Source organism: Rhinopithecus bieti, unplaced genomic scaffold, assembly GCF_001698545.2.
Source record: "Rhinopithecus bieti isolate Rb0 unplaced genomic scaffold, ASM169854v2 scaffold_9981, whole genome shotgun sequence".
Lineage (NCBI taxonomy): Eukaryota > Metazoa > Chordata > Mammalia > Primates > Cercopithecidae > Rhinopithecus > Rhinopithecus bieti.
The window spans coordinates 3,445,262-3,472,168 of record NW_016806838.1 but is presented as its reverse complement, the minus strand read 5'-3'; the positions used below and the strand labels follow the sequence as shown (position 1 = coordinate 3,472,168).

Below are 26,907 nucleotides of genomic sequence, written 5' to 3'. Positions count from 1 at the left end.
ATTTCTCACTGCTCCTGAACCTGTCATGGGCATCCATTTACCTTCATCTTCTTTGCCTGTGTACTTCACTCAGTCCGTAATGCTCACCTCTGCCTCTGAAACTGCCCATCCCCTAAGACCCAGCTCCTTTGTCACCTCCAGTGAGAAGCCTCCCCTGCTTTTCTTTCCTCCTCTTGGCCCCCTGCAGCATTTTCTTTGAACCTCTGTTTTGGCACTTACCATGTTGTTTGGTGAGGGCTCTGTTTACTTGTCTGTTTCTTTCACTGGGCTGATCTCCTGTAGACAGGGGACTTTGCAGAGCATGTGGTGGAAAGGAGTTTGTGGGAATGGTAATGAATAGTGTGAAAGAATCTGATTGTGGAGCTAGGCCGACCTGGTTTAAATCCTAATTCTGCCACTCACCACCTGTGCAACTTTAGGCAAGTTCCTTAACCAGTAGGATTCTTGGTCTCATCTTGGTCTCTAAAATGAGGTTGGCTGGGTATAGTAGCTCACTCCTGAAATCCCAGCACTTTGGAAGGCTGAGGCAGGAGGATCACTTGAGGCCAAGAGTTTGAAGCCAGACTAACTGTGCAACATAATGAGATTCTGTCTCTACAAAAAACATACAAAACTTAGCTGGGTATGGTGGCTTGTGCCTGTGGTCCTAACCCTCAGGAGGAGGCTGAGGTGGGAGGATCACTTGAACCCAGGAGTTTGAGGCTGCAGTGAGCTATGATTGTACCACTGCACTCCAGAATGGGTGACAGAGCCAGACCCAATCTGTAAAAAAATTAGAAACAAAACAAAATAAAATAAAATAAGGGTGATATCTTTCTTGCAGTTCATAGCAAGTTATGAACTCATAGTTCATAATGAGTTCATAGCTTATAGCATGGTGCCTGGCATATAAAGGACACTTGGGGCTGGGCACGGTGGCTCACGCCTGTCAATCCCAGCACTTTGGGAGGCTGAGGCAGGTGGATCACCTGAGGTCAGGAGTTCGAGACCAGCCTGGCCAACATGGTGAAACCCTGTCTCTACTAAAAATACAAAAATTAGCTGGGCATGGTGGTAGGCACCTGTAATCCCAGCTACTCGGGAGGCTGAGGCAGGAGAATCGCTTGAACCCAGGAGGTAGAGGTTGCAGTGAGCTGAGATTGCGCCATTGCACTGCAACCTGGGGCACAAGAGCGAGACTTCATCTCAATAAATAAATAAATAAATAAATAAATAAATAAATAAAGGACACTTGGTAAATATTTGTTGAATGAATAAATTTCCCATTTTGGCGCTCTGCAAATAGGAAAAGGTTTTGTTCTATTAAATCTAAAATAAACCTTTTGATTTCTGCCTGGTAGCCAGGAGCATTTTGAGGTGGGAGTAAAACTGAATCTCCTTTCTTGTGATGAAGCAGTAAAAAAGATGAGATTAGGAACATCATCAATGAGCAGTCTGTGCAAAGATTGTTGGTATTTCTCCCCATCTCTTGTTTTTTTCTTTTTTTCCCCGAGACAGAGTCTTGCTCTGTCATCCAGGCTAGAGTGCAGTAGCGTGATCTCAGCTCACTGCATCTTTCACTTCCTGGGCTCAAGCAGTTCTCCTGCCTCGGCCTCCTGAGTAGCGGGGATTACAGGTACCTGCCACTGTGCTTGACTAATTTTTTTGTATTTTAGTGAAGATGGGGTTTTACCTTGTTGGCCAGGCTGGTCTTGAATTCCTGACCTCAGGTGATCCACCCGCCTGGGCCTCCCAAAGTGCTGGGATTACAGGTGTGAGCCACCATGCCCGGCCTCCCTATCTCTTATTTTGTGATGACTCCTTTGATGATCGTGATATGCTGGCCTTCTCCAGTCCTGGCGAGGTTGGTGGTGGTGGATTCATAATGTAATTAAGACTGGGGATAGACAGAAAGCTGCTCACAGTGGATGACTGGGTGGAGAGTTTCAGTATCCATGTTTCCCAGTATTTTATGGACAGAAAATGGGTGAAACTGATGGAACACATCCAGGCATTGAGGAAGCCAGACTTCTTGGCCCCACTTTTCTTAGGGCTTTGATGGTCTTCTTATGCCACAGAACAGGCTTAACTTGGATGCTTCCCACAAATGGGGCTGATAGCTGCATCGTGATCCTTTCTTTGCTTTTTTGTTTCTAGTGTAGTTGATGGGGTAGTCCTTAGGGCCCCAATTCCTAACAAACACCAAATTAATTTCTTTCCAGAAGTTTCGATCTCTTAAGTGTATAATGCCAGGTGATACTCCAGTGCGAGTTTACAATCAGATAGGGAAGATATGTCTGAGTTCTCTGGATGGCAGCCTTGTCTGATCCTTCAACCCTTGTCCCAGCAAGGGGCCTTTCTGTGCTCTCAAACCACTCAACTATGCTGTACTGGAAGTGACTGTTAACCTGTCTGTCCCCACTAGGAGTAAGATCTTCTGTCTCTGAAGCTTCTTAGGGGCGAGCTTTTTTACTGAAGGCCGAGCATTTAGGCACTATAGAGTAAGTGCTGAGCAGTGTTGGTTTCTGTGTGACCCAACCCAGTCCTTCCTCGGTGGGATTAAAGAAGATGGAATCTATCTGGCAAAACCTTTTGCACCCTTAGGAAGGAAGGTCCTGCATAAACAAAAGGTGATAGTGTTAGCAATAGCATTACTAATTATTTTCCAGGATTGCAGTCGTGTGGTTAAATCATCTTCCAGGTGCTTGGCTTCCGCTGTCTCCTTTTTCGCCTTTTATTTATTTATTTATTTTTGAGACATAGTCTTGCTGTGTCACCCAGGGTGGATTGCAGTGGCGTGATCTTGGCTCGCTGCAACCTCCACCTCCTGGGTTCAAGCAACGCTCAGCCTCCCGAGTAGCTGGGACTACAGGCGTGCGCCACCACGCCCAGCTAACTTTTGTATTTTTTTTTCTTTTTTTTCTTTTCTTTTTTTTTTTTTGAGGCGGAGTCTTGCTCTGTCGCCCAGGCTGGAGTGCAGTGGCGCGATCTCCGCTCACTGCAAGCTCCGCCTCCTGGGTTCACGCCATTCTCCTGCCTCAGCCTCCCAAGTAGCTGGGACTACAGGCGCCCGCCACCTCGCCCGGCTAATTTTTTGTATTTTAGTAGAGACGGGGTTTCACTGTGTTCGCCAGGATGGTCTCGATCTCCTGACCTTGTGATCCGCCCGTCTCGGCCTCCCAAAGTGCTGGGATTACAGGCTTGAGCCACCGCGCCCAGCCAACTTTTGTATTTTTAGTAGAGACAGGGTTTCGCCATTTTGGTCTGGCTTGTCTTGAACTCCTGACCTCAGGTGATCTGCGTGCCTCGGCCTCCCAAAGTGCAAGGATTACAGGCGTGAACCACCATGCCCGGCCATCCTATTTATGTTCTAATAACACATCCCTAAGCAATCAGGAATGGGTTAAAGGAGGAGGTGAAGTACACACTAGTCCAGTAGCCTTTTTTTTTTTTTTGAGACGGAGTCTTGCTCTGTTGCCCAGTTGGGAGTACAGTGGCGTGATCTCGGCTCACTGCAACCTCCGCCTCCTGGGTTCAAGCAGTTCTCCTGTCCCAGCCTCCCGAGTAGCTGGGACTATAGGCGCCTGCCACCACGCCTGTAGAGAGAAGGGAGAACAAGAGAGTTCTCTCCCTTGTCCCTGGGTGTGAGAATGTGCCTTGTATTGTGGCATATCTTTGCAGATGGTAACTTGGTGGGGAGTGATAAACTGCATTTTATGTTAAGCAGAGAGGGGAATTAGTGAGCCAGGCAGACTGGATCGTGTTGGATATCTTAGGCTTCAAGGGGACTAAGTCTCCTTGACTGGCCTTGAGTAGAAGGGTGGGACCTCTTCTTTGTTAGTTACTATGTTGTGCTAACTGCGTGCTAGGTGACATTTAGAATTTATAAAGGACATGGCCCCTCTTTGTGAGAAGCTTCTGTGCTGTGGTGGAGAACTCAGCACCCATCCCTTGAGAGGAGGATCTGCCTACCGAGAAGCCATCCTACACCCCAAAACCCTGGACTTCTACTCAGCTAACCAATAGGAGAAAACTCTGCTTATCATTTTGGGTACCAAGCGGTGGGTGGCCTCTTTATACCTTCACAGGTAGCCCAAGTAGGGAATTGAATCTCAGAAGTCTTTGAGGGTCTTGATATTAGGGCAGAATTGTCCTGGTTTTCCTGTGGCTGCCTGGAAAAGAGAGCTTTCCAGGCTTTGTGCTGGCATTGGAGACGGGAACTGGGTTCTGTCCCACTTCTACTTGTGGTCTTGGGCAAATCACTTGTCCTTTCTGACCCTCACAATGGGAGAGTTCCCTATTCTTTGTGCCTCACTGGACCATAAGCATCAAAGGAAGTATCGTGGAATGGAAAGAGCTTCTGGAATGGTAAAGCACAGTGTAGATGCAGGGTTTTTGTCTGTTTGCCTAGGAACTGTTGGTTTTGCCATAAACATATCCCTTGTATAAAATACTAACCATACAGAAAAATATACAAAATAAAAAGTAAGAAAATCCTCCCTTTCTTCTCCCATTGTTCCTGCCTAACTTGTTTCCCCAAAGATAGGGAACCACTGTTTGCCATTTATCTTGTACCCTTCTAATCGTTTTTTTTTTTTTGAGACGGAGTTTTGCTGTTGTCGCCCAGGCTGGAGTGCAATGGTGCGATCTTGGCTCACTGCAACCTCCACCTCCTGGGTTCAAGCGATTCTCCTGCCTCAGCCTCCCGAGTAGCTGGGATTACAGGTGCCTGCCACCACGCCCAGCTAATTTTTTGTATTTTTAGTAGAGACGGGGTTTCACCATGTTGGCCAGGCTGGTGCTGAACTCCTGACCTCAGGTGATCTGCCTGCCTTGGCTTCCCAAAGTGCTAGGATTGCAGGCATGAGCCACTGTGCTTGGCCTCTAATAGTTGTTTTATACGTCTAGATATTCCTCACCAAAACTTAATACTAATGCATACTCTTCAACACGTGACCCAGGAGTGGAATAGTCCCTGTTGGAGCCACTGAGGATCCTGGTTACAGCCTCCTTTGCAGCTGAGTGGGTTCCTCTGGGGCTGGTTCCCTGGGAGGAATGGAGAAGCTTTACTAGAGGGTCTCGCCACAGCAGGCACCGTGGCTGTCTCTGAGGGACATTTTTTTATTCTGAGATGAAATTGGCAGGAGTGTCCTTGAGTGGGAATCAGGATGGATATAACAGCGATGTGAGCATCGGCACTCCCATCTCACGTGTGTCTCTCCCCTTCACTCATTTCATTTTTGCTTGGGAAAAGAAAAATCATCTGATTTCTCAAATCCCATTTTGTGCAGATGAGAGGTCCCTGATTTCTTTTTTTTTTTTTTTTTTTTTTTTTTTTGAGGCGGGGTCTCGCTCTGGGGTCGGCCCGGACTGGAGTGCAGTGGCCAGATCTTCAGACTCACTGGGCCAAAGGCTCGCCTCCCGGTTTACCCATTCTCTGCCTCAGCCTCCCGGAGTAGACTGGACACAGGCGCCCGCACCTCGGCCCGGGCAGCTAGTTTTTGCTATTTTTAGTAGAGACGGGGTCTTCACCGTGTGTAGCCAGGATAGGTCTCGATCTCCTGACCTTGTGATCCGCTCGCGTCTCTGGCCTCCCAAAGTGCTAGGGATTACAGGCTTGAGCCCACCGCGCACGGCGGAGTCCCTGCGAGAGTCCTGATTTCTGAAACCTTGAATTAGCCATGTCACTTGCCACTCTTTTAAAAGCACACCAGACCCAGTTGGTGTTTTTGTTTTCCTGTGGGTGAGGATTCTGAAGGTCACCTGTCAGTGGCTGTGCTCAGTCTAGGGCAGGGGTCAGGGCCTGTTGGAAGAGTTGTTGTCTTTTTTTTCTAGACAGTTGTCTCATCTTCATAGTCAGGCCTTGGCCTTTTTGAGCTCTTAGGCTGTAGTCAGAGCAACATGGGGAGCCTAGTGTGTAGGCAACTATTGGAAATGTTTCCTGTCTGCATGAATCTTGATCCTAGGCTGGGTCCACCTGTGTGGCCAGGGTGGTGACTCTTCCCTTTTTGACCCTAGTCATCAGAGAGCCTGCAGGGCATCCTAGAACAGGAGAGAGGACCCCTCTCCTGTCTTTTCCCTGCCAATATCTTGCCCTCTGCTAAGCATCAGTGGGTGTGGATATATGTGTTGTAGTCCTGTCCTCCCGCCCCAGGGGACACATCTTGTGGGGTCTCTGGAATGTCACTGCTTTTGCCTCATTTGCCTTGCAGTCTGTGAGCTGGAGGTGTCACTTCCCCCAGGGTGGTCTGGAGGCTTCATGGAAGAGTTGTTTCTGCTGTTGATGGGAGAGCTGCTTGCATGTTGCTCGTGTTGCTCGTTCTGAGAGGGGAGAATAGTCCATGCTGCTCCTCTGGGGCTGGCTCCCTGGGAAGTGCCACCCCTGGCCAGGTGGCAGTATGCAGCCTGCACTGTTGACTGGCCCAGCTGTAGGCCAGGCACACACTGCCCCATTGTACTGTGCTTTCCGACACAGCCCTTGTCATAGCCTCTAATTCTTGGGCTGCTTCTCTCCCAGCCCCTCAGAGCCTGTGGGAGGTGGTGGGATGGACCCTGCTGGCACTGGTGCGGGATGGGTGGCAGCTGCAGCTGTGGGTGGCTTTGTTCTTATAGCCTAGCTTTCAGAGTCCTGGTGCAGCCTGGCAGCAGTGTTTGGGGAATAGGCGAGATAGAAGAGCTGAGCCCCTTCTCCAGCAGCCGTCCTCTCTTTCTGTTGACCAACCAGGGAGGCTTGTTGCCTGAGGTCAGCAAGCTGGCCTCCCTGGTTGGCAGGGGGAGGGCTTGGCTTCCACCTGTCATGGTTTGCGGATGGGAGAAAGCCCCTGAGGGTCTGGTGGTAAGTCTGCGGTGCTTCCCGACAGGAGAGTGCAGTGTGCAGTGTGTCCCCTTGGGCATCCTGCAGCTTGCCATTCCTCTGCTTTCTCTCTGCAGCTCCGGAGTTGGGCTGCTCACAAACCAAGCTGTCTGTTTATATGGAGTGCCTGGAGGGCGTCTGCCATGAGTCTGTCGCTAACTGCACTAACCAGGAGAGCTGGCTGGTTGGGGAGAAGACACTAACCCTGTGAGTCTGACCTCGGCCAGCTAACCTGCCCTGGGGTGCCACCAGCAGGGCCTCTGTCCTCCATCCCTCCCCGCAGCCTGGCTGCCTCCGTCCTTAGCTTCTATCACACCATCTCCTCTGCTCTCTTGTTCTTACTACCGGGTCCCTCTATTTTCCCAGTCTCCCTCTGCAATGGGTGGGGCTGTGCCCCCTTCACGGCCATCTGCTCATCACCAGCCTGCTGCTGGGCTCCACTGACCCCCCAACACCATCACCCTCCCCCAAGTCAGCAGCATGCTCCTCTTCTCCATTTAAACAGAATCGGTTGGAGTTTCTGTTGAATCTGTGCTTTTAGCACCAGAGTTTGAGAAGATCCCTCAGTTACCATGCTGCTGCTGCTGCTTCTCACGCCTCAGAGACAGATGAACTAGAGTGGGAAGGGATTTTTTTCCTAGACCAGATCATTTCCTCCCTTTATCAAGAAGGGAAGGTTGGATAGTGTCCCTGTTACTCTCACCCTAGGATAAGAAGTTAGCATCAGCTGCAAGATTCTCTTTAGGATTGGGGAGGTAGAGGAAAACCTTGGCCTGGTTCCAGGGAGTTCCCTGGGCAGAAGAGTGAAGCTACTTAAACTGAATGCTGGGGCCCTGAACCGGGGACCCATGTGAGACGTCACTCCCATTGGTGACCGTTGCTCTGGGAGGTGGAGTTTGGTCCCCCCACCTCTTTTCACGTCTGGAGCTTCAGGTGGACTTTAGCCATGAAAAGCTGGGAAGGGCGCCTCAGTAGAGTGGGGGCAGGACCTGGCTTCGGACTCCACACTGGGCTCAGAAAAGGTCCTGGCCTCAGATTGGGAGATGGGTGAGTGCAGCCTGGTGTGGAGAAGCTCCCACGCAATCCCTTCTCCCTCCAGGCTTGGGAAGGAGAGGCGGGTCTGGAGATCATGAGAAAGTTGATTGCCTGTTGTTTCCTGGTGTTCCACACAGGTCACTCTAGATACACTGTGGCTCTGGCTTCCGGAGGTGGTGCGGTTCTGGGGAGGCTGGACTGGGGAGCTTGAGACCTGAAGGCTGCCTAAGTGGATTCTGTTCCCCTTAGGCTGGGCGAGAGAAGACAGGAGCCTACCAGCATTGGGTGGGAGCTTGTAAATGGGAGAGGGTGTGTTATGGGCCCAGAGCGAGGAGGGTAGCACTCCCGAGCAGGATGATGATTTCTCAGAGGTTGATACATTAAGAGACCAAAGTTGATAGGGGATATCCATGTTAAGAAATATCCTTTTTTTTTTTTTGAGAGTGAGTTCTGCTCTTGTTGCCCAGGCTGGAGTGCAATGTCGCGATCTCAGCTTACTGCAACCTGCGCCTCCCGGGTTCAAGCGATTCTCCTACCTTAGCCTCCCGAGTAGCTGGGATGATAGAAATGCACCACCACGCCCGGCTCATTTTGTATTTTTAGTAGAGACGAGGTTCTCCATGTTGGTAAGGCTGGTCTCGAGCTCCCGACCTCAGGTGATCCACCCGCCTTGGCCTCCCAAAGTGTTAGATTACAGGCATGAGCCACTGTGCCTGGCCCAGTGAGAAATATCTTGATGAAAATGCACAATATCTGATAAATGAATGTATGTACTATGCAATATTAAGGATTTATAGTACTGATCAATATCCATGTGGAAATGAATTTTATTGTATGATTAATAATAGTGAATGTATGATAGTTGATTAAGGAATAAACAATACCTGCTTATATGCATGTGGATTGATCTTGTAATGTATTATTATATATGAGTGTGCTATGTACAAATAAACATTTATAGTACTATATATTATTCATGGGGACTAGCAGTAATGCAGAGATGTTTAGGGACCCCAAATGGGGAGTTGACGAACTGGAGGCTTTCTTGACTTGGCTCTGACCAGGCAAGCAAAAGGACCTGGAGTTGAGGGCTGGTTGAGGGCCGGTCCTTCACTTTGGCCTTTCTTAGGAGAGGGCATGGGGTCTAATGTCAAATGCAGGCTATGACCTTGGGGACTTCTTGCCCTCCTTTTTTGCAGGGAGGGGTTGGTTTGCCTGGCTCTTTAGCCCCTGTTTCTGTGAAGTGTTTGTCTGGATGTGAGGCCAGTCGATAGACTTGGAAGTGTTTGCTCAGGTGGGAGCCAGGTGAGCTCTCACAGGTCACCAGCACTGTTCTGAGTCCTCAGGATTGCTTTGGGGCAGAATAATTCCCACTCTTTTTGGCTTTCAAAACCCTGTCAATCTGGTTTAGAGTAGGCCAGGGGCCAGTTCAGGGCTGCAGGCAACTTGTCCCGAGAGGGTGAGGTTGTACTTGCCCAGAGTGGGGGCGGGCATGGCTGTTGGAGGGGCAGCAGGGCTGGTCTGGGCACAGACTGACATCTTCTAGCCTTGTCTTCAGCCCAGAGCAGAACCTCTGCCCAGGCCCCACCCCATGAGCTGTTGGCTGCCTGCCTGCCACGCGCCCAGGATTGCTGAAGGCTTTGCTCATGTATCTCAGGAACAGCTGCATGCCGGAAACTGGGGGCTGGCGGCAAGCAGGAGGGGTACCCCGGAGACGACGTGGGAGAGGCCGAACCCAGCTTTGGTGGGGTCAGCCCACTGCTCTGGGGGACTGCTCTGCTATTCACGGGGAGCCAGAGGGAGAGTGGCTGTATTAATGGTGGAGGGAGTGGGGATCTTCGTGAGCAATCCCCAGGACCAAGGCCAGGTCACCTGGTTCCAGGGCTGACCCTTGCAGGGTGGCCATTTGTGTTCCTTGGACATCAGTTGGGGGCAGAGACTGGATTTCAGAGGCTTGAGAAGTGGCCAGACTTGTGTGGCGGGAGTGTAGCTGACCCCCACTGGGGCACAGCTTCCCACAGGCTTGCAGAGTTCAGAGACTCCACATCCAGCACTTACAGCTCAGGACAGTTCCTGAGGGGGAGGCCCCAGTCCCTGTGTGATCAGACATTTGTGTTTTAGTGGTTGATGAGGGGCTTTAGGAAGGGCTTGTATTTATTGTTATTTATTTATACCCTGCTGGATTCCAAGGGAATTAAGGTGGCATACAACACAGCTGGCGTATTCTGAAACAGAGCTGGGTGTTCCTTTCATTTTAAAAGCAGTAGTGATTACTAACTTCCGTTTGACTTTGCTTGGTTGAATTTTGAAGAAGAGCTTGGATGATTTTCATGGTAATGCGTGGGCCCTCCCTGATTCAGAAGCCTGTGTTCATTGACTCCTCAAGGTCTCTCACTTGGCTTGATTCATTGACAGCTGAGAGCAGAAAGGCTTCGCAGTAGGTTCAGAAATGATCTGAACCCGGATAAACTCTTGGGGCCACAATTACCTAAAGCAGGTATTGGTGATGTGGAGAGTAGGAAGGTAGTTGCTCTCTGGGGGCAGGGCAGCTGCTCCAGGATCAGGAGAGTTGTGGGGTGAGGTAGTACAGAACGTGGGGAGCTGGAGGAGATGTTTGTTGAGGAAGGCTGAAGTTGGAAAAGCCAAAGAACCATATCCACTCTGGATTCCTGTCTCCCTCTCCTGGGCTGGTGTTGAAGAGAAGGCCTCAGCCTCAGCTGGGAGAAGGCTGGATTCTTGAACTTCCTTTCCTCTTCTGCATCTCTGACTTTGCCTAAGCCTTAAGCATAACCCCGGAAAGGATGGCAGAAGGGAAGTGGGATGGCATCTTTGGCTCTTGGGCTGGAAATTTTTTGCTGTTGCTCCTGTGGGTGCTTGCTGGGAACAGTAAGGTAGTATATTGGGGAGCAGCAGGATTCTGAAGAGATTCCTCTCTCATACCACTCTGTCTCTAGCAACAGCAATCTTCCACCACAGTGGAAGCCCCTGATCAAATATTCATACCCCCAAAAGGGAGCAGGTGTAAGTTCCATCTCCTGGTTAAAGAGTGATGCTTGGCAAATTTTTTGTCCTTTTATTAAAGGACACTGCTCAGCCAGCTTCTGGTGCAGATCATGCCTTACACCTATCTCTGTCTACACTCTGCTCAGCTGTTCAGAGGGTTCACAGTGCAGCTCTGCTGTGCGTGCTGAGTCCCATTTCTAATGAAAGTAGACTTTGTTCTCTGAAGGCAGCTAATCGTGCCCCATGGGCTGTAATCAGGGAGAAGGTATTTAATACAGGGCAGGCGGCAACAGGCGGCCTGCACCGACTGGCAAATTGCAACATGGCAATTAGAAAGCTATCACCCCTCTCTCCACCCCAGCAGATAGGAAGTAGAGTCTATCCTTTGAATTGATTTTTGAGTAAGCGAAGAATGAATGTTATGCAGAGCATGGCAGAAGCTGGGGTTGGATGGGGTAGGATGAGGCAGGGGCAGGGAGGGTTGAGGAGAGCCCCTTTTTCTTCTCACTTCACTTTCATGGGATGGGAAATGGTTGCTGCTACTCTGGGTGTCTCCCTCAACACTGCCTGCAGGTTCAGCCCGAGGAACCCCAGGCCATGCTGAGTCAGCGAGAGGTTTTAACCTAGGCCTCAACCTTTCTCCCAGGGCATAGCTGTTCTTATAGAACAGACCCAGTACGTTACCTGGCAGTCCCACATCCTGAGTCATCTGCCCTTAGTTCCTCAAGGCTTAGGTTTAGTTTGGCATGGGGGTGGGAGTGGGATTCTTCCTCGTTAATTTCCTTTTTTTTTTTGTTTTTTTGAGACGGAGTCTCTGTTGCCCAGGCTGGAGTGCAGTGGTGCGATCTGGGCTCACTGCAATCTCCACCTCCTGGGTTCAATTTTTGTAGAGACAGGGTTTCACCATGTTGGCCAGGCAGGTCTTGAACTCCTGATGACCTCAAGTGATCCGCCTGCCTTGGCCTCCTAAAGTGCTGGGATTTACGGGCGTGAGCCACCATGTCCGGCCAGCCCTGTTGATTTCCTGATCTTCCTCCAGAAGACCATTTTCTGGGAGGTGCCCTGGAGCCAGCTCAGCATCCAGAGGCCAGGAGGCCCCAGAGGCTGTCGTTGACTGCCGCTCGCTTATCATGGGCCATGGCCCATTCTGAGTTGTCCACCTGCTCTCCTTTGGGACCTTTTCTTCCCCACATGGGATTGGGAGTCCTCCTTGGGCTGAAACAGTCCAAGGCAACTTGGGAAACCTTTGGGTGAAGGAGGTGTGGCCAGGGGAGGCTGCACCTGGTAGCTGAGTCTTCCTGGAGGGACCAATCTGATGCCATCTGCCTCACCCCTTTACCTTCTCCCAGCTTGCAGGCCGAGTGTCCCAATACTTCTCTCTTTGTTGTCCACTGCATCTTGCATTGCTGTCCTCCTTGGGTCTGTCCAGCCTTCCCTGCACACCTTCCTTGCCTCCAGTCAAGGACTGTAGGCTGCCAGGCCTATTGTATTCCTGTTCATTGCTGGAACTGTGGGCTCCTCACGGGCTGGATCTGGGGCACTTAGCAGATTTCAGAAGTTGGAGCTAGGGCCTGGGTGTTGGGCACACCCTGTGTTTATGGACACAGGGCAGGAAGTGGTTGGTACACATCTCCCTCGCAGCCTGGTGTTGAGGAACACCATGAGCCCCCTGGTGGATTGTCTTCCCAGTGGGCATTGCCTTCTGCTTCCTTAGTTGGGAGTGGTTTCCCATCCCTGTAACTCTGACGTATGTGGAAAGAGTAGGCTGTGGTGGAGAGAATAACCTCCCGTCACCACCACCCCCATCCCCAGAGTCTGTGTCTGCATTTACTGCCCATACCACAGCCAGCCACCTTCTCAGGGTACTCCTCGCCTAGCAAGCCAGATCGCCTCTGGCCATGGAATCCCTGGGGATAAATACGTACTGTAGGGCCAGGGAGTGGGGCTTGAGGTCAGGGTGAGGCAGGAGGAGCTAGAGGATGTGTGGCAACTAGAGCCCGGGCTGCAGGGCATGGAGTGAAGCAGCCCTCCCTACAGGATTGCCGGACACCTGAGCATGTTCATGTCCTCCCTGCCTGCCTGCTGTTCATGCAGGTGTCTCGGTACCAAGAGGACAGCATGAGCCTTGCGAGGAATAGGGACAAGGAAGTACAGAGGCGGTTGGGAATAGAAGAGGGGCACACAAAGGGGCCTGCAGAGAGAAAGGGCTTCCTCAGATGACTGGGGAGCACGTGGGGGAAGGGAGCTGGGACCTGGACCCTCTGTAGAGAAGGGGAAAGGCAGAGACCAACTCTCTGAGCTGCACCTTGATTTTGTAGAAGCTCTTGACTGCTCTCATCTCTCACTCTTCCATCTCTGGCCCTACCCTGTTTTCCAGCTCATGCACCTCACACATTTACCCTCTGAGTATCAGAACCCACATACCCAGGTGGGTTTAGGACTTTCTAGGCCTCTCCCTCAGGCCATAGGAGCACCCACCCTGGGCCTCTCTGGAGGGGCAGCCCCAAGGAGCCTGTTGGGGTGACTTGTTTGCTCCCCACACCCCGGGAATGTGCCGTCCTTTCAGGCCCGCCCACCCAGATTCCTGTGCAGCGAGTCAGCCGACACAGCATGCTGCATGTGCCCTGTGGGGACACGTTCTGCCTCCTGTCAGGGGAGGAGGCTGGCGGCCCGTGCCTGTGCTGCCGCACCCCAGCTCCCCGCAGAACCTCAAGCCAGGGCCCAGGCTGTCCAGACAGAGGAGGTAGACCACTCCTGCTTCCCCACCCTCCCTACCCCCTCACCATTCTTCCTGCCCCAGGCCCTGTTGGAATGTGACAGGAGTCATGGCCAGGGCATGTCCCGACAGTGGGAACACATGCTAAAGCCCGCAAGGCTTCCCTCAGCCTCCAGCTCTGTTTAGGTTGATGGGGGCGGGAGGAGATTGTTTTTTCTGCCCAGAAGGCCACCTGAGGTTACTGCCTGATCACTGGTGGCTGCTGCCCCCATGCTGCAACCCAGCTAATTACAGGTGGGGGACAGGGAGGGGTATGGGCCCATCTTTGAACCTCAGGAGGTGGGAGGGGCTCTCATAGGACACTCAGTCCGGCCACCTCTGTGTAGATAAGGAACTGGGTTATCCAATGAGGAAGGGCATTACACAGGGTCCCATGGTGTCAGTGCTGAGCCTGGAGCCCAGGTGTCTCCAACGCCCCATACTGGAGTTTTCTTCGTATTTCTCAGCCTTGGCACTCTGGGTATTTTCTGTTGGGAATTATTTGTGGTGGGAGTTGTCCTATGGTTGTGGGATGACCAAAGCATCCCCAGCTTCTACCCACTAGATGCCAGTAGCACTCCTTCCCTCCAGGTTTCAACAATCAAAAATGTCTCCTGACACTTGCTAGACGTCCCTGGGGAAGGAGGGTGGGCGCCAGACGTCCCTGGGGAAGGAGGGTGGGCAGAATTGCCTGGTTGAGAGCTACTGCTCTGTGTTGCTCCCTTTTCAGATTTCTTCTCCTAGCCCTGCGCCTCCTCATTGCAAAGGCTGGTGACCATCATCATTATACACCAAATAGCCTTGGGCCTCCTTCTGGAAATGCTAGGTGCTCTCTTTCCATCATTTTCTCTATCTTCTTGGATCTTTGTGAGGCTTTTTTCCTGGTGTTCTCATTTGTAACCCATGTTCCCCAAATCTCTTAGTTGTTTCCAAACTCTGAGAGGCCTGGGAGATGAGGAGGACAGATGTGGAGTAGGGATAGGATGGAACCGGACCTATTCAAGAATTGGGCAATGTGCTGAGACCATAAACACACAGACACACGTATCTCATCTGGGACTGTGACATTACTGTCATGGAGAAAGGCAGGAACCCAGTGCTTCCACTCATCTGCCTCCAGCTGCTTTTCCCTCAGGCCCCCTGTTTCATGGCCTTCCTGCCATGGTTCTCCCTGGGGGGCCTTCCAGGTCCCAGACCAGGCAGGCAGGCCTGTAGCACTGACAGACAGGCGGCTGACACCTGGTTTCCACTTTCTTCCCTTCTCTGGTTTCAGGAGCTGTTGGCTAAAGGAAGTGGAGGGGCCGTGGGATGCGGAGAGCCAAGGGCTAACTCTCGGACGGCGGAACGGAGAGAGCTGCCGACAAACAGACGGTATGTCCCTGATGAGGCCTGTGCCCTCAGCCTGGCTCTTTTCTGGGGAGGGGCAGGTGAGGGGGCAGCCAAGTGTTCTCTCTCGGTGGGGGCTGGTGAAAAGAGTGGTGGAGGCCACAGGGGTTTGGCCATCAGTGGTCGAGGCCAGAGAGCTCTCTCAGGCTTTGAGATTCCCTCCGAGGATCCTGGATTGGATCCCCAAACTCACATTTTTTGGTTTATTATTATTTTTTAAATTAACATTTATTCAACATTTCCTAAGTGCTTTACATCATCTTCACAACAGCCCTATGAAGTTGGTGCTATTCTTAGCTGGGCACAGTAGCTCACACCTATAATCCCAGCACTTTGGAAGGCCAAGACAGAAGGATTGCTTGAGCTTGGGAGTTTGAGCCTGGGCAATAAAGTGAAACCCCGTGTACAAGAAATAGCCAGGTGCAGTGGCACATGCTTGTGGTTCGAGTTACACAGAAGGCTGAGGCAGGAGGATTACTTGAGCCCGGGAGGTTGAGGCTGCTATGAGCCAAGAGTGCGCCACTGCACTCCAGCCTGGGCAGCAGAGCAAGACCCTGTCTCAAAAAAGAAAAGAAAAAAAGAAATTGGTGCTGTTTTACCACTAATTTAAACTAATGCATAGAGAGTTTTATCTTCTGAGGCCTTCAAAGGAGAGTGGAAAGGAGGGTGGTGGGCTGCTTTGAAGGCTCCCTGCCCCACTCTTAAAACCTAGGTGTCCAGGCCCTAGGCCCTGCTTTTCCCACCCATCTGTTCCCCATTGGACCCATGCCCCACCCTCTGGCACTCCTTTGACTATGGGGACTGACACACCTAAGGTGTGCCCTTCTAGTGACTCCAGTAATGGCCCAGGCCTATCAGCCTATGTGGTGGCCTCAGCATATGTCTCCTTTCACCATCTTTGTTTTTTCTCAGACCAGAGTCCTTCTGGCCACATCTCTGAGCCTCCCTTCTCCTCCTCCTCAGCAGGTGGAGGAGCTGTCACCTCCCAGAATGACCAGTGCCGCCCCCGCCCCTGCTAAGAAACCCTACCGTAAGGCACCACCAGAGCATCGGGAGCTGCGATTGGAAATTCCTGGATCTCGGCTTGAGCAGGAGGTCAGCAAGACTGGTACCCCAGCCTGACTGGCAGAGGCAAGGCCCGTGAGGCTGGGTGTCTGGCTGACTTCTCCTGCCTGAGCTTCTGGTCCCGAGTTGGGGTGAGAGTGGGCCTTGCTGTTGCAGGCCTGAGGTCTCCTAGCCGCAGCAGTGCAGGTGGGGGCAATGTAGGCTCAAGGGGGACTGTCAGTGAGTATACATCCAAATGTCAGGGAACCCCTGAGTCTTTGTATCTTAGCATAAATGATCCCATATGATATTCTCCCTGCAAGAGGCAGCCCAGTAGACTGAGGGGTACCTAACCTGCTGGTGGATGGGACTCTGGTCCTCCATAGTGGAATAGAGCCATTCAATCTGTGTCCCCTTTGGGGCATATCAGGAGGCAGTGCTACAGCCACTTCCCACCAGCACAGCTGCTCTTCATTGTCCCCAGGAAGTCCGGCCCTTCCTCCAGCTTTGCTTTGTTTGGCTAACATTTGTTGAATACGTACTCCTTGCCAGGAACTGTTAGGTCTGGACTCTGCTCTTCAGGGCCCTATAGTCAGCTGCAAAACATGGGCTCTCCTCCCCCATTAACCTCACTCACAGGCAGAAATGAAGGCCACAGTGGTTTACTGCCCTTGCAGCCATGTCTCCACCTGGTCGCAGTGCGTGGAGCACATTTAAAGAACTTGAGACGCAGCACATGCTGAGCATCAGGCATACTGTAACCTGCTTTGGTCAGATTCAAGGTAGAAAAGCCATGACTTGCTCATTTCAGTTCAGGGAACATTAAATTAAGATGCCAGCTATTATGCTAGGTGCTACCCAGCGAGCATTACCTCCGTTTTATAAATGAGGGAACTAAGGCTCAGTGAGGTGAACGCTGTATAATCAGTATGCGGTAGAATAGGGTCAAATCCTGTTGTCAGAGTCAATGGACAAAGGAGGCCACCTACCTCCATTTTCTGCCTGAGACTGCACTTCTGAAGCAGTCAGCTCTATGTAGAATAGGCCCCTTGACGTTTCCCTCTTGCAATAGCATGGGCCTGCTCTGCTTTGTGGTTGGCTGAACTTGACTTTTGAGCCATGACTGCTATAGGGGTTTGGGGAAGATGGGGCAGGAGGTTACCATAGGGGTTTGGGGAAGATGGGGCAGGAGGTTAAGAGCCAAACAAGACACTTCTTCCCCTTAGTCAGGATTAGCCCTCTTCTCCCATGCACTTGTTCCTCCTGAGCCTCTGCAAGGGCCTGATTCTGCCTTTGTCTTTGTCCCAAGGCTGAGGGCTTTGTCAGAGCTCAGAACTCTTGTGTATAGTTCAGCCTGACTTTTCTGGAAGGTCTCTGCCATACGTGTGTGGAGACAGGGCCCACCAAGAGCCGAGTGAACAGCTGAGAGGCTGTCTGCCCCTGGGGAGAGGTAGCTTGGGTGCCAGGACTTATTTGAAAATGGCTTTAGGGTTAAAGTTGAAGGTTGGAAGAGGTTCTTGAATCTTCTGGTTGGCATGGGAGTGGGTAATTGAGGCTTGTCCCAGCATTACTGAATTGCTTCCATCTGTTGAGAGCCCTATAGCCCTCTTCTGCTATGAGAGTCTCTGGGCTTCACACCTGAGCCTTTTCGTGGCTATTTGGAGGGTGAGCCAACTAAGGGGCCAGTGGTCCAGAGCTGAGCCTCAAGCCTCTCTTTTTTGCCTAGGAACCCCTGACTGACGCAGAAAGGATGAAGTGAGTATCTGCTGCCTGAGATGCTGCCTGAGATACTGCCCTGCCTCAACTCTGTCCCTCTTAGCGGCAGGCTAGGCTATTGGTGCAGTTGGACTTTCCTGTGGATTAGGTGGAAGTAAAGGTTGGGATGGGTTGTTTTAGGGACTCTGGGAGGAGTTTTGATGTTGTGGATATTTTTTTCTGGCAAATGGGATTTTATTGTTCCATGGGCTTCGAGAGAGCATAGAATCAGGAGGTGAATGGCACTGAGGGCCCTGCTGTTCTTGCTAAGGAGCCCTTCCCCAGCTCCTCGTTCCTGTACCAGCTGCCACCCTTGCAGCCCTTTCTTAGCCACATGAGGCCTCTGGAGAGGAGGGCAGTGCTGGGCTGCATTTCCAAGAGATGAATAATGGAGAAGCCTGACTGTGCAGAGGGGAAACTGGAGCTGGGGGCTTAGTGGCCGACTGACATGGGCTGTAACCAGAGACAGGCTGGGAGCCGTATCCCTACCCCCAATTCTGTCTTTTCATTCTCCAATAGTGAAGGGAGGCTGGATTGTCCCCTACCATCCCCTCTTCCTCCCCTGAACCTCCAACCCAGGCTGTGTTCCCAGGGCCAGCAGGCCTATGAAATATGCTGCCTTAGACTCAAGCTCTGGTTGAGTCCTCGTGTCATCCCTTCCTTCCTGAGCCCACTCTGGAGCTCCAGGGCATGCCCTTCTATCTCTCATACCCCTCTGCCCTTGATCCCACAACACCCTGCCAGGCTCTTGCAGCAGGAGAATGAAGAGCTTCGCCGGCGCCTGGCCTCCGCCACCAGACGCACTGAGGCCCTGGAACGTGAGCTGGAAATCGGGCAGGACTGCCTGGAGCTGGAGCTGGGCCAGAGCCGCGAGGAGCTGGACAAATTTAAGGATAAGTTCCGCAGGTGTGGGAATGAGGGGACACACACACACACACACACACACACACACACACACACACATATCTCTCCCTTCTTCGGAGGTTAGCTGGAAGATGCCTCAGAGATCATCTGATTCTGATTAGGAAACTGAAGTTCTTGAGGGAGAATGACATGTTCAAGATCCCGGGAGGCTGAACAGGGCCTGAAGAACGGGATCTTGACCCAGGGATGTGCCTTGTATTATCCCTTTTCAGGCTGCAGAACAGCTACACAGCTTCCCAGCGGACCAACCAGGAGTTGGAGGACAAGCTGCACACACTGGTAAAGGGCAACTTGGCGGGCACTGTGCTCACAGCATAGCAGGGGGCCAGGATTTGCCAGGGGAATGCCACTCGGGCTCGGGGGAGATGGTGGGATGGGGCAGTGGTGGGGGTACCGCAGTGTGCTCTGCAAGTCAGGACTGTCTTAATGCTCACACTGTTTCTCTTCTTTCCTCGTCTCCCCCTCATGCTGCCACCGTCGCTGCTGCACTCTCCTCTCAGGCCTCTCTTAGCCACAGCTGGATTTTTGCAGTTGCGTCTGAGTTTGTGTGTCTTCTCCCTTGCCCTGGCCTTCTCAGCTGAGATCTGGAATTGCGGGCCCTGGCTATTACCCTGTACCCCTTGAGTATACCCGCTCCTTTCTCTTCCCTGTGTGAGGCCCATTTAACAGTCAATGCCTCCCTCCCAGGAGAGAGCTGGGGAGCCTAGCCTGCTCTGTCCTTGGCTCTGGTAGAGGTACTGATTGATGTCTCCACTGAACACCCAAAGCTTCTTGGCTGCAGTGGCAGTAAGCCCAGGCTGTGGGCGGGGAGGAGAGGCTGCAGATCCAGTCCCTGAACTGAAGATCAGAAGGCTACTTTTGAGCCTGCAGCTTGCTCCCTGCTCAACGAGGCGCCCTGGCTGCCACCAAGCCCTGCTTCCTCTTCCCTCTCCTAGCCTGATGCTGGAAACAGCTGCACACATAGGAGGCTTCAGCCCCCTGGTTTGCAGTTTCTACCTTTGAGGTACCAGCTGCCTTGCCTGGTGTCCAGAGCCCCTGGAACCTCAGGGGATGGACAGCTCTTATACTGTCTGTGTCCTGGGCCCAGGTGGTAGGAGGTCATGCTAAGAAAGCCCCCACCCCACAGCCAGTCCAGGGAGCGGGAGAGATGCCCAGTCTCCTTCTGTCTGTCCGTCATTTGTCTCTGCTCTGTCCGCCTTGGCTGCCCTAGCACCTGTGGCCTCTTGTGTCTCCAGGATGGGAGGAGGTGGAGGGAGAGGAAGGGCTAGCTAGGGTGTGGGCTGGGTTAACCTCAAGTCTGTGCCTCAGATCAAGAAGGCTGAGATGGATAGAAAGACGCTGGACTGGGAGATTGTGGAGCTGACCAACAAGCTGCTGGATGCCAAGAACACCATTAACAAGCTGGAAGAGCTCAACGTATGTGCTCTTCACTGCTCGGGCCTTCCTCACCTGGGGCTAGCTTTGTTCTGGCCTGGTCCTGCTCCCTTGGAGAGGGCTGGGCTGGGCTCTGAACCAGGTTTGTGTCTGTAGGAGCGGTACCGACTGGACTGCAACCTGGCTGTGCAGCTCCTCAAGTGCAACAAGTCCCACTTCCGAAACCACAAGTTTGCTGATGTGAGTAGAACTCACCCCCTCCCTGCCCACATAGACCATTCTGGCCACTGTAGGACTCTTAACTCCAGTTTTTTCTTTTCTTTTTTTTTTTTTTGAGACGGAGTCTCGCTCTGCTGCCCAGGCTGGAGTGCAGTGGCCGGATCTCATCTCACTGCAAGCTCCGCCTCCCGGGTTTACGCCATTCTCCTGTCTCAGCCTCCCGAGTAGCTGGGACTACAGGCTCCCGCCACGTCGCCCGGCTAGTTTTTTGTATTTTTTAGTAGAGACGGGGTTTCACCGTGTTAGCCAGGATGGTCTCGATCTCCTGACCTCGTGATCCACCCGCCTCGGCCTCCCAAAGTGCTGGGATTACAGGCTTGAGCCACCGCGCCCGGCCAACTCCAGTTTCTACACCTCTGTCTGTCTTCCTGTTTTTAAGTCCCCTTTCCACTTTGCCCTCCTGCCTCCATGTCACCTATCAAGCCAGTCAACTCTGCCACTGGTTGGTGTTGCATGTACTGTCTAGGGCCCATCACTAGTTTTGGGGAGGCAGCCCTGTTGGTTTCTATAACAGAGACAGAGAGAGAGGATCCCAGGCAGGAAGGAGAGGGTAGTCAGAGCTATCTGCCCAAAGAGTACTGAGAGAGGATTAGGCCCATCTGATCATGTTACCCCAATGGGTAAACTCTAGACCCCAGAGCTTCAGGCCCGAGGTTGATGTGGCCTGCAAAAGTAGAGATATTTCTTCTTTCTTTTTTCTTTTTTCTTTTTTTTCTTTGAGACGAAGTCTTGCTCTGTTGCCCAGACTGGAGTGCAGTGGCGCGATCTCGGCTCACTGCAAGCTCCGCCTCCCGGCTTCAAGCAATTCTCCTGTTTCAGCCTCCCAAGTAGCTGGAATTACAGGCACCTGCCACCACGCCCGGTTAATTTTTTTGTATTTTTAGTAGAGACGGGGTTTCACTGTGTTAGCCAGGATGGTCTCCATCTCCTTCCTGACCTCATGATCCACCCGCCTTGGCCTCCCAAAGTGCTGGGATTACAGGCGTGAGCCACCATGCCCGGCCCAGAAGAGGTATTTCTAAAGCCACTGGTCTATACAGATTCTCCAAACTTAAGTATGGTTTGGGCAGAAGCTGGGAGATAGAAGTTTGAGAACATGCCGGCCTCAGCAGCAGATCTGGGTTTAAATCCTGGCCAAGTTAATCAAAAGCTTCAAGTTGTCTTCCCCTCTCTGGGCCTATGTGTCTGTGAAGTGAGGGTATACACACTGGCATGCTCTAAGAACAGGAGATAGTGGAGTGCTGAGCACACAGAGGTATTTAAATGTGGGAGCCATTACTTTTGCCATGGGTCAAGTTGTTTTTAGCTGCGATCATTAATGTCTCTCTTTCCTGCTCTTTTACCTCAGCTGCCCTGTGAGCTACAGGACATGGTTCGGAAACATCTGCACAGTGGTCAAGAGGCTGCCAGCCCAGCTCCTGCTCCCAGCCTAGCCCCAGGGGCTGTGGTGCCTACCTCGGTCATTGCCCGAGTGTTAGAGAAGCCGGAGTCTCTACTGCTCAATTCAGCCCAGTCAGGCAGTGCCGGGCGCCCCTTGGCTGAGGATGTCTTTGTGCATGTGGACATGAGCGAGGGTGTCCCAGGTGATCCAGCCAGTCCGCCGGCCCCTGGCAGCCCCACCCCGCAACCCAATGGGGAGTGCCACTCTCTGGGTACTGCCAGGGGCTCCCCGGAGGAAGAGCTGCCCCTGCCAGCCTTTGAGAAGCTGAGCCCCTACCCAACCCCATCTCCACCACACCCACTGTATCCTGGCCGCAGGGTAATAGAGTTCTCTGAGGATAAGGTTCGGATCCCCCGCAACAGCCCCCTGCCCAACTGCACTTACGCTACCCGCCAGGCCATTTCACTGAGCTTGGTGGAGGAGGGGAGTGAGCGGGCCCGCCCCAGCCCAGTGCCCAGTACCCCTGCCTCAGCCCAGGCCTCACCCCACCACCAGCCCAGCCCAGCGCCCCCAACACTCAGTGCCCCAGCTAGCTCTGCCAGCTCTGAAGAGGACCTGCTGGCCAGCTGGCAGCGGGCATTTGTGGACCGTACTCCGCCACCTGCCGCTGTGGCCCAGCGCACAGCCTTTGGACGTGACGCCCTCCCTGAGCTGCAGCGCCATTTTGCCCATAGCCCTGCTGACAGAGATGAGGTGGTCCAGGCACCTTCTCCCCGACCTGAAGAGAGTGAACTTTTGCTACCCATAGAACCTGACTCTGGCTTTCCCAGGGAGGAGGAAGAAGAGCTGAACCTGCCCATCAGCCCTGAGGAAGAGCGCCAGAGCCTGCTGCCCATTAACAGTGGCACAGAGGAGGGGTCAGGCACTTCCCACACCGAGGGCAGGGCCTGGCCACTCCCCAGCTCCAGTCGCCCCCAGCGCAGCCCCAAGAGGATGGGGGTTCACCACCTGCACCGCAAGGACAGCCTGACCCAGGCCCAGGAGCAGGGCAACCTGCTCAACTAGGGCCTCTGGTGGCCTTCCTGCCATTGCTGCACCGGGACTGCAAGAAGGCCCCATACCTTGGCAGCTCAGGGTCCCCAGTCCAAGCCCTTGACCTCTTCCCAATCCATACCTGCACAGCTGTTCCCTGTGTGGGTGGGGTCAGGTGGTGGGCCATGCCAGGCCTGTCAGCTGCGTTGACTGACCACAGCAGCTTGCCTCATGGTTTTCCCCTTTTCTTAGAATATTTATTCTCCACAGATAACATGCAGTTGGGTCTCAAGACCTTTTCTCCAATCAGCCCAACCCAGCCCAGATTGGGCTTTTCTGGGGAGCTGAGGAGTTTATCAGTATTCATCTCCCATCCTCCTTTCATAGTCACAAGTTTTGTTATTTTGTTTTTTTTGGGGGGGTGGTGGTGTAATTGTTAACTTCATTTCTGTTTCCTACCTGTTTGCTTTCCCCCCCAATCCTCCGCATGAGCTGTTGCCCTCCAGGGGCCCGGCACAGCTGGCCTTGGGGACCAGGGAGAGGAATGACTCAGGGCCCCCTCAGCTGTCTCTTCCCTCCCTCTGGAAAGGAGGGTGGGGCTCAGGGGCCTCAAGCTGCGCTCTGGGTGAGGCCTGGCCTCCACTCCCAACCTTGGCTCTAGACTGTTACTCCAAGCTTTGGGAAATTTTCACATTGATGACTATTTTAAAATCAAATAAAACTATTTTACTGGTATGGCCTAACTTGTCTTAATGACCTTCCCTCTCCCACTCTTCTCCGCGTTCGTGAGTATTCCCAGTCCTGGTCTCATCCTAGTTGACTAGTGACCCCCCTTGCCCCACTCTACCTAGGGTTTCCCTGGGCACAGAGCATCAGGGAGCGGAAGGGGGGGCACTTTAACCTTAGCAGGGTCCCTGAGTCTTCCCTCAGAGGCAGGGACCAGATCTTCATGGGGCTTGTGTAAGGTGTTGCCCCAGAAGCCCGGGTCCTAGGCCTCGGCCAGGCCTATTTTGAGAGATTCTGGACCAGTTCACGAAGCCTGGAGCTTGGGCTGTGTGATGCTCCTGCCCCCTAGTGGTGCTTACTGGTGGTTCCAATTCCTCCCCTACTGCCAGCCCCCAGTGACTACAGCCACACGCCAGGTTGTGGAGTTCATAAAATCTTTTCCGAGCCAGCGGGTTGCAGCCAGAGCTGCCAAGTTCAAAGGCATTGCCCTGGGTTCAAGTACCCCCCAAGGCTGTTGCTCAGTCACAGCTTCCAGAGCTTCCTTCCCACCACACTGCCAGGAGCTGCCAGAGCCCCCATGCAGCCCCTGACCCCAGTTCCCTCCCAAGCCCCAGGGCCTGAGCCTGATATCTGGGGCAAGGGGCTTGAACAACAGACAAGTGAAATGGTGTGCAGAGGCCCAGTGGAGAGTCACATCTCGGTCTCAGCCAACAGACTGTCCCCTAGTCCTGACGTCATTAGCACCATCTGAGAGCTGGGATCTGTGGAAGGGCAGAGGGGTGTTCAGACCACCATTCCTTCCTCCACTGGGGACCACAGATAGGTGAGAGCCTAGGTTCTCCACACCCACTCTCCCTTGTCCCAAGCCTCTTCCAGACCTAGCTCTGATCAACCCTCTGGGTTCTTACCACTGGGGCACATCCAGGAGCTGCTGCCCCTCTGGTGGGCAGCAGGCTCCCGCCCTCTCTCCCATTCCTGGGTGTCGCCAGCCCCTCCTGCCACTTCCTCCTCCTCCTCTCCCTCAGAGAGGAGGTCACAGATCTGTTGCTGCAGCTCTGGGCTAATGCTGTTCTCAGCCAACACCAGGCTCCGCAAAGCTGTGGGGTAATTTTCTACCATGTCCAGCAGGGTCTGAGGTGGGGAAGAATATGGAAAATGATGAACACAGTTAAGGCAGGTCCTCAGACCCCAATCTGCCACCCCTTAGGTATGTCATCAGACACATAAGCTAACCTCCACCCCATCCCCTGGCTGTTCCCAAACATGACAACTTCCCACCTGAGCTGACTGATTGGTGAGCCCTGTGCCCTCCAAGTCTAGGACCTCTAGGGTACGACTGGAGGCCACAGCTACAGCCAGCATTCCTGCCACATGGTCACCTGGGGAGACAACACACGTGCACACATTCACACACATGCCTGCTAATCCTTACAGATAGCTTCCCCATTGCCTTAACAACTTTAGATACTAACCCCTGGCCAGGAAACATGGACAATTGGTGGTGGTCAGGAAGGGATCATTGTGATTGGTGAGTGAAGGCATGAAGAAAGTTAGGCCCACGGGTGGCAACTGATGCTTTGATTTATTTGTTGGTCACCTGGTCCTCCACAAAGCTATCTCCTTGACCCTTGGGGCTCTCCTTTCTCTTTCCTCTCCCAGTGTAGGGATTACCATGTTAACTGATGGTCCCAGGCTCTTGGATAGGGCATGAGGTAGTGAGAGCCCAAGGGGGTATTCTTGAGCCTCACCCAGGGGGTTGTAATCCAGATTGAGGACGCGGACTTGGGAGCTGTGGGCCACAGCAATGGCAAGGCGGCTCCAGCCCTTAGGGGTGATGCCAGGGTTGGCACTCAGCGTTAGCTCCTTCAAGCCTGGGTAGCATCATAGCAAGAAACCAGAATAAGGAGGGTTAAGCCCTCCCTGAGCCCTTCCCCACCGTCCCTGTGTTTCCAGGGTGTCCCTAGTGGCTAAGCACCACCTCACCCCCACCATAGAGTTCAAGAACCATTAAGTAGGCCCATGCTTCCTCTGCCTGCCCAGCCTGGATCCCTGAGTCTCCATGCTGCCCCCGTCCTGCCCCTTCCTTAGATGAGTAGAAAGACGTTCTCACGCACAACATCAGAACTCTGGGGCCACACCCCCTTCCCTCTGCATTTCGATTTTCATCACTGCCACACTAGCCCAAGCCCTCAACAGGGCCCTGCTCACCAGATTTGGCCCCGTCTGGGGGCAGGAGACCACAGATGAGGTTGATGGCTTCATCACCCAGCATGCAGTCCCCCAGGTCCAGAGCCACGAGGGCAGGGTGGAGGGCCAGGGCTGGGTTCAGCAAGGCCAGCCCCGCATCTGTCAGGGGGCTCCCATGCAGGCTGGAGGGGAGTGAGAGAGCAGGGTTACTGCCGTCCTGAACCCTATCTACATGGGGAAGGGGCACTTTCACTTCTGTCAGCCCTAGATATGGGGAGGGCACTCAGTCACAGCACTAGAGAGGCCTGGAAAAGGAGAAGGAAAGTTCTAGATTCTCAGGGAATACAGGTAGAGGGAGAATTCGGTTTTGTTTTCTGGGGCAGGGATCCAGGACATTGCACAGGGAGGAGCAGAGAAGGGGTGGGTGGGTAGTGGACTGGAATACTGCAGTGGGCAGGGCTCTCGTCCCCAGGGGGATATTCTCTCTCGGGAACCGAGGAGCTGCCCCAGTGAAGTAAATGCAGATGATCAGATGGGGAGGCACGGCCCCTATCCAATGTCAGGAAGTAGTGGGTATCCCAACGCGGGTAGGGTCGCGCGTGCAAAGCCCAAGCGTGTGCTTAGAGGGTGCTGTGAAGGCATGGGCCGAGGCACGGTGTATGTGCATAAGGCATGTGAAGGTAGAATGGTACTGGAAGGAGTGTGGAGGAACATGAAATGCCAGGGGAGTGTATGGAGAGATGCAGTGCCCGGGACCCCCTTGCGAGGGGGCGCACTCACAAGAGGGACTGGATGGAGCGGTTGGTCCGCAGAGCCTCAGCCAGCTGCTTGATGCGGCTAGGGCTGGACACGACGCCCAGGTTAAGGTTGAGCTGCGCCAGGGACGTGGCCCCGGCCAGGGCCCGGCAGATGCGGCCGAAGTCGCGGTCGCAGAGGCGGCAGCCGCGCAGCGAGAGCAGGCGCACGGCGTTGTCGCGCAGGCCGCGGCAGATGTCCCGCACCTCGGCGCCGGACAGCGGCTCCCCCGAAATCTGGATGGAGCTGGGCAGCATCGTGCCGGCAGGGCCTCCGGGTACGGGGCCGGAGCGGAGGTTGGCGGGGCCGCGGGCAGGGCCGGGGATAGGGCCGGGGTCGGGGCTCCGGCTGGGGTCGCGGGCGGAGTGGGGCCGGGGGCGGAGGCGGAGGCTGTGGCGG

General features: G+C 53.4%; 2 protein-coding genes across 7 annotated transcripts in view; one reads left to right on the top strand and one right to left on the bottom strand.

The window, feature by feature from the left end:
• Window positions 1-23,537, top strand: part of TJAP1 (tight junction associated protein 1) — a 32,849-nt gene extending 9,312 nt beyond the window's left edge. For 2 of the 6 annotated variants that reach the window (XM_017878157.1, XM_017878156.1), the window contains 8 exons: window positions 14,899-14,996; window positions 15,978-16,106; window positions 17,782-17,810; window positions 18,555-18,716; window positions 18,947-19,013; window positions 20,043-20,150; window positions 20,265-20,348; window positions 21,736-23,537. In XM_017878157.1, coding sequence (XP_017733646.1) covers window positions 16,002-16,106; window positions 17,782-17,810; window positions 18,555-18,716; window positions 18,947-19,013; window positions 20,043-20,150; window positions 20,265-20,348; window positions 21,736-22,833 — 1,653 coding nt within the window. In that variant the 5' untranslated portion in view covers window positions 14,899-14,996; window positions 15,978-16,001 and the 3' untranslated portion in view covers window positions 22,834-23,537. Of the gene's footprint in view, window positions 1-6,599; window positions 6,815-14,898; window positions 14,997-15,974; window positions 16,143-17,781; window positions 17,811-18,554; window positions 18,717-18,946; window positions 19,014-19,234; window positions 19,265-20,042; window positions 20,151-20,264; window positions 20,349-21,735 lie in introns of those variants that run through there. The other 4 variants (XM_017878154.1, XM_017878158.1, XM_017878153.1 and 1 more) reach the window with 4 other exon arrangements.
• A 406-nt stretch (window positions 23,538-23,943) lies between these two features.
• LRRC73 (leucine rich repeat containing 73) lies at window positions 23,944-26,851 on the bottom strand. The gene is made up of 6 exons (XM_017878159.1): window positions 26,494-26,851; window positions 25,735-25,895; window positions 25,275-25,397; window positions 24,805-24,905; window positions 24,435-24,657; window positions 23,944-24,287 (listed from the first exon to the last, which is right to left on the bottom strand). The coding sequence occupies exons 1-6, from the start codon at window positions 26,763-26,765 to the stop codon at window positions 24,217-24,219; spliced, it is 951 nt and encodes a 316-aa protein (XP_017733648.1). The 5' UTR covers window positions 26,766-26,851; the 3' UTR covers window positions 23,944-24,216.
• Window positions 26,852-26,907: the final 56 nt, after the last annotated feature.

Coding starts and splice junctions, on each gene's coding strand:
- LRRC73 (XM_017878159.1), bottom strand. CDS start 26,765: ATGCTGCCCAGCTCCATCCAGATTTCGGGGGAGCCGCTGTCCGGCGCC. Junction 25,896..26,493: donor CGCTCCATCCAGTCCCTCTT/GTGAGTGCGCCC, acceptor ACTCCCCTCCAG/CCTGCATGGGAGCCCCCTGA. Junction 24,288..24,434: donor CTCCTGGATGTGCCCCAGTG/GTAAGAACCCAG, acceptor GCCCTTCCACAG/ATCCCAGCTCTCAGATGGTG.